The following is an 11,181-nucleotide window of genomic DNA, read 5'->3' on the forward strand; positions in this document are numbered from 1 at the left end:
TGCACCTAGCTGGGGCAGAGCCAGGAGAGACAGGAGGAGAAACAGATAGAGGAGGTACTGACCCTGACCTAGGGAATCCACCATCAAGTTAGATATGCATTACAAATGAAAACCTAAGTCTTATATAGGGCAGCAGAGAAGGTTCTTAAATATATTTATAAACTACTTTGGGATTTACAAACTGCACGTAAACTCTCTGATATAACTAAATGCTAAACTGAACAAAAGTTACATTGTAGGTGGTTCTAAGAAGAGAGATCTCTAAGTGGGCACTCAAAGCAGATTAGTATAAAAGAGAGACTGGGCTTGGAATCCAGATACCGGTTTTTAGCTGTATGACTTTGAATGAGTCACTTCAGCTCTCTGGGCTTCAGTTCCCTTATCAGTAATGGAGAGATGATAATACATGCTCGAAAGGAACCTGCTTCCCTCACTAAAACAATACATAAAAGCCAATATTCCACTGAGTTTTACCATTCTCATACGGTGTCTTACTCTAAAGCTGCTAAGATCAACCTTTTAGGCTAATAATAAATATAAGCCCCCGTTTTCTGTATTCTCTTTAGCATGGTGAAGACAGATCTGATTCCTAGGGGACGCTGCTTTCCTTTTAAAACTCAGGCAGGGACCTAAGATCTTCTCTTGAAAGAGGAAACAAACTTAGCTGTTAGAGTAGGCTTTGGGGCCAGACTACTTGGGTTCAAGTCAAGGCTCTGTCACCTGCTGCTGTTGGAGCTTGGGCGAGGTGCTTAAGCGCTCTTGCTTCAGTTTCCGCATCTGCAAAATAAGGACAATAATTGTACCTACCTGATTATTGTGCCTGTCAATATATGTAAGGTGTTTGGCACATAGCAACTATTCCATAAATGTTAGCTGTTATTGTTTCTGACATAGCAGACAGGCTGGCATTTCTAAAATGGAATCTAGAAAAGAAATAAACTCTTGTAATTTTTTTTAATTCTTATTTTTTTATTGATGTGTAGTTGATTGACAATGTTAAACTCTTATAATTCTTAATACCCTCAGGCCACAGGCTCCTGAGTTTTTGTTTCTTGGAAGTGAAAACAAATTTTACCAAGACACTAAAGACCATAAAAATAAGCTTACAAAGTTCAGGTTTGTTGGTTTGAGAACTGCAATAAAAGCTGCAGAAATATTGGCAAAGCTCCAAACCCCCTCATCCTTAAGCAATGTTCAAGGAAGGGCCTGGCACAGTTGGCAGAGACCCTTCTCAGCCATAACACGCGTGAGCTTCCTCATGTTCCTCTCTCACACCTGGCAGCTGCCCTCCCTGAGGCTATCCTGGACCAATAAGGCCAATTCCTCTCTTCTTATTTCAGAAAATCCAAACCTCTTCCTGCTTCAAAGCTCTGGGCCCTTATAAGTATACACCTAATTCACAACCAGCATTTGTGCCACTAATTTAGCTCACTTTGCTTCCTGGTGCTGGTTATCAGCTCCACACCTGGAATACCCACCACACCCCTTCTTACCACACACCCACAAAGGAAACAGTTTTATAAGATTGCAAGAGTCCCCTCATTGCCACAGTGTAACTATGCCTTGCCCTTACATGTACCTAGCACTTTTTTAATGACAATTCACACCAGCACTGTAGACCAGCCCCATTTGCCTAAAGCAATATTGACACACTTCTGCTTAAATACTATTCTCATCTCAAGTAGATTGTTTGGCTGGAAAAAATAAAAAAGACTATGTGACAATGTATGTGTAGACCCATATAGGTATTCCAATTTAAAAATAGGGTGTATTTTTATGTTTTCTAGCTTCTGAGCAGCTTTTCTCCTTCTTCTTCTTTTTTAAAAATTTTTTTCTAAATTAAAAAAATTATTTATTTTTTGTTGGCAGAGATAATTAGGTTTGTTTGTTTGTTTGTTTGTTTATTTGATGGAGGTACTGGGGATTGAACCCAGGACCTCATGCATTCTAAGCAGGCACTCTACCACTGAGCTATACCCTCCCCTCCTTCTTTTTATTCTTAATGGTGTCTTTCTTGGCCTGGACTTGTCATTCTTATGCTGCTTATGTGCCAGAAACTTCAAATTCTCCAGAGTAAGGGACTGATAGTACATAAAGAGAGGAGTGGTAATTTTATCATTTATGAAAGCATGTGTCTAACACTCTGGGGTTTTAAAGCCACATATGCCAGCAATAAATTACCGTCTAGCTATATAATGGGGATAGAGTGTTTCTCTTACACTATCATGCCTACCTACCAGCCAGGACCATCTAACAAGAAACTAATTAATATGAAAGAGTTTTGTAACAGCCAAAGCAAACCCATCATCATACTCTCATTTCACCTCCCAGAGGAGTTCAGTGGAACTGAACTAACTTCTTACCTTCCTGACATTTATCAATCTTCCCTACTCCTTATGATAATCCAAGGCTTGATGGTCACTAGGTAATAAAGTTCTCTTTTGATGTTCCCCAAATCCTGTGAGAGCATTAGGGCAAGAATGACTATCATTTTAAAAAGGAGTGACTTGAGATAGAGTGACTTGCCCAAGGTCATATATAGCTAGGAAGTGGCAGAACTGAGAATTGAAATCCAGTACAACTTTTGGACGATTCAGAGAATTCAACTTCACTCAGCAAAGAGTAGACTCAGAAAACTGGTTTTTCAAAGAGGTGATATAACCAGGAAAGTAAAACAGTTTCAAGGAGAGTTGAGAAAAATTTCGGGATGACAGATCCAGAAGTAGTTATCAAAGGCACTCTAATATAGAGGGACATCCCTCTACTGGGAGAAGTCCACTTTGGTCCTTTTCCACCAAGCAAAGTAAGCAAGGCTTCCTCCTGAAGGGAACCTCAAGCAAGTGTCTTTATGAGAAACCCATTGGTACCGGTGGTGTAAAGGCAAGGGCGGAGCTGGGGTAGGAAACTTCAGATGTGGATGAAGTCTGGACATACAAGAAAGGATGCTTGGACCAAGATCTGTTGACTTATTTTGCTACTAACTAATGGGGCAAGGTGCCCGCCTCACCTGCAGGCTCTGACTAATTTTGCATTTCTGAATTGTGTGGTGTCCACATTCCTACTGATGAGCCACTAGTCCCTTAAGTACATATGTGTGTATGCAGGCCTGTGTGTGCATATTCATTCATCCAGCAAAATTTTACTGAATGCCATTTGAGTGCTAGGCATTTTGCTAGGTGTTGGGGATGTAGGGGAAAAAGTACAGACAGACATGCCACAAAACTCACAGAGATCACTATCTAGTTGGGGAGACAGTAATCAAGCAAATAACTAAATAAAATGATTGGAAGTATGTGCTGTGTGGGAAAGAAATATGGTGCTGTGATCAGGAATAATAGCAGGGGTGAAGGTGGGAGTGGGAAACTATCAGATACTGTTCAGGGGAAAGCCTTCCCAAGAAGGTAACATTTAAGCTAAGAATTGAAGAATGAAAAGGGACCAACCAAGGGGCCCACCTCAGGCCAGGTGAGGGGAGCTTTGGGGCAGGGTGCTGGGAGTACCCAAGAAGCCTATTGTTCTGCTTCTGTTTTCTCTGCCCCAGTCCACCCTCACAAGGCCCTTCCTTTCCCTCCCAGCACCCCCATCTGCCACTACCTCTCTAGGTGCCTGGTAGGGGTGTCTCCTGCCCCCATCTTGAGCTGTTCACAGTTCTTCCCTGCCCATTCCTCTCTTCCTCCCCCTGCAGATCTCCTGGAACGAAGGAGTTGACTTGTGGTGGCATGAACTCATGCAAGAGGCAGGGGAGGAATGTGAGCCTGAGTGGTGTGATGCTGAGGACCCACTCTTCATTCTGTACACCAGTGGCTCCACAGGCAAACCCAAGGCAAGTGTGTGTGTGTGTGTGTGTGTGTGTGTGTGTGTGTGTGTGTGTGTACACTGTGTAGGGGTGAGAAGTGAGTTTTTGAGGAAGCATGTAATGATACGAATTTAGCTCTGCAACTCTGAGTTTCAGAAATGTCTCATTACCTTTCCTAAATCAAATTAAGACGTGAATCCTCAGTTACTGATGATGAGGCCTAGGATGAGACAATTTAGGTGGGAGCCTCTGTGATGCCCAGAAAAGGATAAAAGGATCAATCTATGTGGCTGATACTCCCATGCCCACATGGTTTGGTTGAAGAGGAGATGCCCTGTAAAGTCAAGGCCAAGAGCAGGCACAGGGATCCCCCTATGCCTCCTAGACTACAGCTCTTAGAGTTCAGTCCCTTTCATGTGCCACACTATTAATATCTAGTCCCTCCCAGGACACAGTGTGGGAGCCAGAAACACATAAAACTCTAGCTCTTCCATTAACTGGAAAGATAAGTCTCTCTACCTTCCACTCATGTCATATATAAATTCTTCTGCGATATGCCTTGGAATATTCCTCAGTGGGCCTTTAGAGACACAATTTTGACCTGTCTTTCCTTGGGATGGCATGTTGATGGAGTAAGCAAAGAAGATTGTCTTTTTTTCCACTCTCACTCTGTCAACATGTAATTGAATGTGTGTGCACAAACACACAACAGAGATCCTATTAGAGTTGAGTGTGCTAGAAGTGTTCATGTGTGTGAGAGTAATGTGGGTGGCTCAGAAATACCATCTTAGGTTGTGGGTGTGAGTGATGGGCTGACTGTAAATGTGCATGGGGTGTGAGATGGGAACATGGAGAAAAGGGGATGGAAGAGAAATGGAACCTGTGAAAGAGATGCTGGCAGGGCCTGAATCCCTGAAGAGGATCTTCCTCTAGCTCTGTCCAGCTACATTTGGTAGTCAGTGGGGGTGAGCCCAAGGCCCCAACCTGAGGCCCTATTCTTTCCCCAGGGTGTGGTACACACAGTTGGAGGCTACATGCTCTATGTGGCCACAACGTTCAAGTACGTGTTTGACTTCCATGCAGAGGATGTGTTCTGGTGCACAGCAGACATTGGCTGGATCACTGGCCATTCCTATGTCACCTATGGGCCACTGGCCAATGGTGCCACCAGTATTTTGGTAAGAAGGGTACTGGGACCTATGGCTACCTGGTCTACTTTGGGGATGACAAGATGGTCCTGGGTGATGGCCTCCCAAGGCCACTTGGTTTAGAGGTGGGGGACTTATACAATGACCTGTTTCCTGGAGAGAGGAGTTCTTAGGAGGTTGTATATCCTGACTGGGAAGGTCTCTTGGCTTGTCTGATAAGAGAGTGAAGACATGAGTTTGTCAGAAAGGGTAAAATACTGAGCCTGAGGGTATGGTAGGGAAATGGAGGGACTATTGAGAAGGACCAAAAGTGACCAGACTTTACTGGGGTCAGTTTGAGGGGATTCCCACATACCCGGACGTGAGCCGCCTATGGAATATCGTGGACAAGTACAAGGTGACCAAGTTCTACACAGCACCCACGGCTATCCGCCTGCTCATGAAGTTTGGAGATGAGCCTGTTACCAAGTGAGACCACTCCCCAGCTGCTACTATGGGTGCGCCTCAGAGCTGGGTGCTGGCCTTTGTGCCCAGTCTTTTCCATTCCATTTTTCTGAAATCCTGGCTTGGAATGGGGGGAGCGGGAGAAGAGCCTGCACATGTCTTCCTGGTTCCCAGTGGTGCTCAGAGCCTTCCTCTCTTCACACTCCCCTGCCCAAGGCACAGCCGGGCATCCTTACAGGTTCTAGGCACAGTGGGCGAACCCATCAACCCTGAGGCCTGGCTCTGGTACCACCGGGTGGTAGGTGCCCAGCGCTGCCCAATTGTGGACACCTTCTGGCAGACAGAGACAGTGAGTAAGGGATTCAGAAGGCTGGGGCTCAGGGACATTGTGGGACTACTGACTCAGACCCCTGATCTCTGACTTCCACAGGGTGGCCATATGCTGACACCCCTCCCTGGTGCCACACCCATGAAGCCTGGTTCTGCTGTGAGTGAGGCTCCCTTGGCTGGTCCTGGGCTAGGCAGGAGTAGAGTCTCGGGGCATTTGACCTAGGTAGAGGGCAGGGAACTGGACTGATATGTGTGAGGAATGTGGGGCTCTGTGACTCCTTGGGAGAGGCAGAGAGTTGAGCCAGAGTTGCCTAATTTCTCTCTGTGGGTCTCCTGTTTGCTTCTAGACCTTCCCATTCTTTGGTGTAGCTCCTGCGATCCTGAATGAGTCTGGGGAAGAGTTGGAAGGTGAAGCTGAAGGTTATCTGGTGAGAACCTGGCCCTTGGGGAGGTCTTTGAGAAGGGCAAGGGTCCACAAAAAGGTGATACACTTTCCTTTAGAGTTTAGAACCTAATCTTTCCTGGTAGCTGCTTTGGGCTAAAGCTCTATGCTGGAGGGTTCATCATCTGCAAAGAGACCCTAGGAGGAATCCTTCTGGATACTTTGTGTGCCTCTGCCTTTTGGCCTACAGGGCTCTTAAGGGCTCTGCTCAAAGATACCTGATGGTGCCATTTGGGTCTGAAAGAGTGGAAAATCATATAGGCTCCAGAGTCAACCTGCCTGGGTTCAAATCCTGGCTCTGTCTCTTCTGTGACCTTAGATAAGTTACCTAAATTTTCTCATTTGTAAAATAGGGTTATAATAGTACCTCTGTCTCCTATGGTCACTGGATTGATTAAATTAGATAGTCCATGTGAAGGGTTTAGCACAGAACCTAAAAGTTAGTGCTTGATAAATGTTAGCTGGTGTTGTTGTGATTGTGGTATTAGTAGTTGTAGGGAGGTCATTAGCCCCACTTTCCACTCTACTTCATTTTTACTAAAAGCAAGTTAGTAACAAGGGCAGGACCTGAATCCAGGTCTTCTCACTGTTAGCCTAGAATTCTGTTCATCCCATCAATCTGCTGCCACAGGACATTATTTACTGGGGCAATATTTATTTACTTATATGTGAGTCCCACATTTTCATATGATTGCTTTCACTTGCATCAAACTGGACCCGCATCCCTGAGGGATTACTGAAAAAGAGTCAAATTTACTGAATGCTTACCATTAAGAACATTGTGCTAGGCAACTTCCACATACTATTAATTTAATTCTTACAGTAACTTTGGGAGGTAGAAATTATCTTCTCTGATTTACAGATAAGCATCCTGAAGCCCAGAGAGGTAAAGTTACTTACCCAAGGTCACACAGCTAGTAAGTGGCAGAGCTGGGATTCCAAGCCTGGATTGTCTACCTCCAAAGCCTGTACTTTGTCTTACTTCTCAGGAATAGTATTCAGGATATTTCTTCTCATGTTTGGCAAAGCTGTGATTGTTTTCCTGTGAGACAGGGTAGCAGATGTAACCACTGTGCCTTTCTCACTCTCCAGGTATTCAAGCAGCCGTGGCCAGGGATCATGCGCACAGTCTATGGGAACCATGAACGCTTTGAGACCACTTACTTTAAGAAGTTTCCCGGGTACTATGTGACAGGAGATGGTGAGCTTTGGCTATCCCCTTCCCACTGTTCCCACCAAGACACATACCTTCCCCTTTCATTTTCAAGAAGAGTTGGTTAGGGATGTGTTCTATGTATCAGTGTCTAATATCCAGTCTGAGCTACAGAGAAGACTATAAGAATAGAAATGAGTGTTGCAGGAAGGCTGTCAGCATGGAGCCACCTGAAATTTGATGTATGAGGGAAAAGGTTCTTATTTCCATTGCTCCTGAGCTAAAAGAGATGGGGTATACGGCAGTGTATATTACTATGTCATGTGTATCCCCATGTCTGGAGCCCATGTTTGCCCTTGTATCCATCCACCAGTCCATTCTTCCATAACTATTTATTGAGCACCTACTACGTCCTGGTACTTATCTAAGCACAGGGGATATTACTATGAATAAGGTAGGTAAGGCATCTGCTCTCATGGGGCTTACATTCTAGTAAGGGGAAACAGACAATAAATTCAGCAAACAAACAAGTAAGTTTATCTTGATAGTGGTAGGTGCTCTGAAGAAAAACAAACAGGGTAATAGGATAAAGAGTGTCTTCAGGGATGGCCACTGTACATGGGGTGGTGACAGAAGGTTTTTCTGAAGTAACATTTGACCATAGAGACCTAACAGCTGAGAAAGAGCCAAACATGGGAAAATCTGGAGTAAGAGTGAATGTCCTGTGCTGGAGAGATACAAGCTCTGAGTGCCTGAGGAACAGACTGAAGCCTGTGTAGTTGGAGTGTAGTGAGCAAGGGTAAGAAGGTTATACCAAGTTGAAGGAGATCATCTGGGCCTTGTGAGCCATGGTGAGGAGTCTGGATTTTATCCAGTGTGGGAGAGTGGGAGACCTTTAGGGGTTTTAAGCAGTGAAATGCTAGGAATTTACAAATTACTCCTAAACCTGGCAGCTTAAAACAACAAATAAATTATCTTATACAGTGTCTGAGGGTCAGGAATCTGTGAGTGGCTTAACTGGTGGTTCTCATTCAGAATTTCTTATGAGTTGCAGTCAGCTGTATAGTCAGGGTTGCATTTATCTGAAGGTTTGAGCCTGGAGGACCCACTTCCAAGCTCACTCATGTGGCTGTTGGCAGGAACCCTGAATTCCTTGCCACATGGACCTCTTTACAGGGGCTACTCGTAGCATGGCAGCTGGCTTCCCCCAGAGCAAATAATCTGAGAGAATGCAACCAAGACAGAAGCCACAGCGTCTTTTATAATCTAATCTCAGAAATGACTTTCTATCATTTCTGCCAAATTTTATTCATCGCACAGAAGAACCCTCTACAATGAGAAAGAGGGTCCTACACAGGGGTATGAATACCAGGAGGTCGGCATCAGGGTGGCCATCTTAGAGCCTGACTACCAGAGCAGGCAAGAGTAGAAGCAGTAAGACTTGTTAGGAGGCTGTTGCAGTGGGCTTGGCAGTTTGGTAGTGTGGATCCTGTATCCTACTGTGGGGTATTTATTATGTCATGCATTTCTTCTCCTCCCAGGCTGCCGGCGGGACCAGGATGGTTATTACTGGATCACTGGCAGGATTGATGACATGCTGAATGTATCTGGTGAGGGCCAGGGACCATTTTCCCTTCTCACTAGCCCTGTTCTCCCAGCAATCCCAGCCAAAACTTTCTGAGGGAGCCAGGATATCCTTTGGCCAGACCATGCCTGGAGTGCAGCATTCGGTTCTGGACCCAGGTTTTGGAAGAAGAGTACATGGAACATACCTGGAGGAGGGGAACTGGGATGGTGGGACAACTGAAGTATGTCTTATGAGGAATGAATGAAAGGCCTTCCCCACTTGACCAGACCAGGACTACCCTGTTGGGACAGATAGAGCAGGGGCTGGGATCTCTCTCATGGCACTTCCTTCCCCTTGACAAGGACACCTGCTAAGCACGGCAGAGGTGGAGTCAGCACTTGTGGAACATGAGGCTGTCGCAGAAGCAGCTGTGGTTAGCCATCCTCATCCTGTGAAGGGCGAATGCCTCTACTGCTTTGTCACCCTGTGTGATGGGCATACCTTCAGCCCCACCCTCACTGAGGAGCTCAAGAAGCAGAGTAAGGAGCTTCCCTGGGCAGGGATTTGGGTCTGTCCTGATGGCCCAGTTACCACAGCAGGTTGTTAGGGGCTGTAGTGAGCTGCTTCCCAAACCACAAACAGATTCCCAGGGCATCTTCCCACTCAGTCTCCACTAGGATAAAAATGACTGACATCTATAGAATTCTTTCCCTGTGCCACCACTGGGCTAAATGCTTTAAATGCATTAATCCATTTAATCCCTATAATCACCCCCATGAAATAGATCCTATTGTTACTCTCATTCTAAAGATGAAGAAATTGAGGCTCAGAGAAGTTAAATCACTTGTCCAAGGCCACACTTCTGCTAGTAAAGTGGAATTTCAACTAGCAGGCAGATTCTAGAGCTTGAGTTCCATGAAGGTGAATTAATATAAAATGAGACAGTAAAGGGACAATGTGTTAACAAGAAAGAAAGACAAAAAGTAAGCCTCAGAATGATTATGGGCAAGGCCTTGAAGAGAAAATAGGTGGGGAACAAAGCCATCTCTACCTTGGCTTTTGGAAGCCTGGCTAAGGGTACTGGAAAAATGCATGATTTGTTGGTTACAGTTAGAGAAAAGATTGGCCCCATTGCCACACCGGATTACATCCAGAATGCACCTGGCTTGCCTAAAACCCGTTCAGGTATGTTCAGAAGCCTCAAGGGATTGGGATTGGGATTGGGATTGGCCAAGGCCTAGTGGTGGCAGAGTATGTGGATGGAAGCCTTTGGCAGGGCTGGAGTGGGTCACTGCTGTCACCAGGTAACCAGAAGTTTGTGGTTCTCCCAGGGAAAATCATGAGGCGAGTGCTTCGGAAGATAGCCAAGAATGACCACGACCTGGGGGACACGTCCACTGTGGCTGACCCATCCGTCATCACCCAGCTCTTCAGCCACCGCTGCCTGACCACCCAGTGAACAAGACCCTGTCCTTTACCCAGGATTCCCCTTGCTTGGCTTTCTAAAGTTTTGCCCACCCTCCTTGCCCGTATCCAGGAGTACCAAGGTCCAGTACTGACCCACACCACCTCCCTCAACCAACTGTCTGAGATCAAGGACCAGCTTTGCCTCTGGGTGGAGGCAACTACCTATGACTGCCAGGCAGATGGGACAGGGCCCAGGTCAGCCTCAGGTTGCTGTGCCCCTAGACTGCAAAGAGCCCTTGGAGCCCAGAACAGGGACCTGAAGGTCATGTCCCCAGTTAAGTGTTCAGTGGGCAAGTGAGGGCATAGACTGAAGCAGGGAAGCAACTCTGTAATCCTATGTCAGCTCTCTCAGGAAACTCCAGGACTTATCTTGGGCATGCACTTGCCCTTAGACATGCCTATTTGTGAGTCCTGGAACAATTGATTATTATTTTTTTAAACACTTGCTGCTTCTGTTGTGGGTCTGAATTCCCTTTTGTGCCACATGGCAGTGCTTGTCTGCCAATTTGCTCCAGGGGCTGCGCAGTCAGGCTCAGTTGCCGGAGGGTTTTCAGATCATCTGTGTCTTTGCAGGAATAAATGTGGTATGTTCCTAGGACCAGAGGAGCTTGCTTTTCTTGTCCTCTATTCCCACCCTCCCCCGAACAGAGTCTTGCTCACTCTCAGATGAAGTTTTGTTTGTCCCAGTCCTACTCAAGCCCTGTGGCTATAGGAATAAAGCCTGTGACCTCAAGAAGGTGCTGACTTGTTCTCTTGGGTATCCTACAGGCTGTATACTTGCTAACTGTTCTGATTTGTGTGGGGGATGGTAAGGTATTCCCCAGGAATATCCCA

At 45.9% G+C, this 11,181-nt stretch overlaps 2 protein-coding genes, 1 long non-coding RNA gene and 1 other non-coding gene across 5 annotated transcripts in view; 2 read left to right on the forward strand and 2 right to left on the reverse strand.

Annotated features, from left to right (window-relative positions):
* Nucleotides 1-11,083, forward strand: part of ACSS2 (acyl-CoA synthetase short chain family member 2) — a 44,710-nt gene extending 33,627 nt beyond the window's left edge. The window contains exons 9-19 of one of the 2 annotated variants that reach the window (XM_032462158.1): nt 3,686-3,823; nt 4,804-4,974; nt 5,279-5,412; nt 5,605-5,737; nt 5,819-5,875; nt 6,066-6,146; nt 7,253-7,361; nt 8,855-8,923; nt 9,243-9,419; nt 9,991-10,065; nt 10,212-11,083. In XM_032462158.1, coding sequence (XP_032318049.1) covers nt 3,686-3,823; nt 4,804-4,974; nt 5,279-5,412; nt 5,605-5,737; nt 5,819-5,875; nt 6,066-6,146; nt 7,253-7,361; nt 8,855-8,923; nt 9,243-9,419; nt 9,991-10,065; nt 10,212-10,339 — 1,272 coding nt within the window. In that variant the 3' untranslated portion in view covers nt 10,340-11,083. The remainder of the gene's footprint in view (nt 1-3,685; nt 3,824-4,803; nt 4,975-5,278; nt 5,413-5,604; nt 5,738-5,818; nt 5,876-6,065; nt 6,147-7,252; nt 7,362-8,854; nt 8,924-9,242; nt 9,420-9,990; nt 10,066-10,211) is intronic. The other variant, XM_032462159.1, reaches the window with a different exon arrangement.
* The window catches only part of LOC116658005 (60S ribosomal protein L29-like), an 801,314-nt gene that overhangs the window by 594,240 nt on the left and 195,893 nt on the right, over nt 1-11,181 (forward strand). The gene's annotated exons all lie outside the window — the stretch shown is intronic.
* On the reverse strand, nt 269-7,245 carry LOC116658007. Its single transcript, XR_004313213.1, has 2 exons — nt 7,061-7,245; nt 269-777 (listed from the first exon to the last, which is right to left on the reverse strand). It is a non-coding gene; the product is annotated as an uncharacterized LOC116658007 (long non-coding RNA).
* Nucleotides 1,910-1,981, reverse strand: TRNAS-AGA. Its single transcript has one exon. It is a non-coding gene; the product is annotated as a tRNA-Ser (tRNA).

Source organism: Camelus ferus, chromosome 19 (genome assembly GCF_009834535.1).
Source record: "Camelus ferus isolate YT-003-E chromosome 19, BCGSAC_Cfer_1.0, whole genome shotgun sequence".
Taxonomy (NCBI): Eukaryota; Metazoa; Chordata; class Mammalia; order Artiodactyla; family Camelidae; genus Camelus; species Camelus ferus.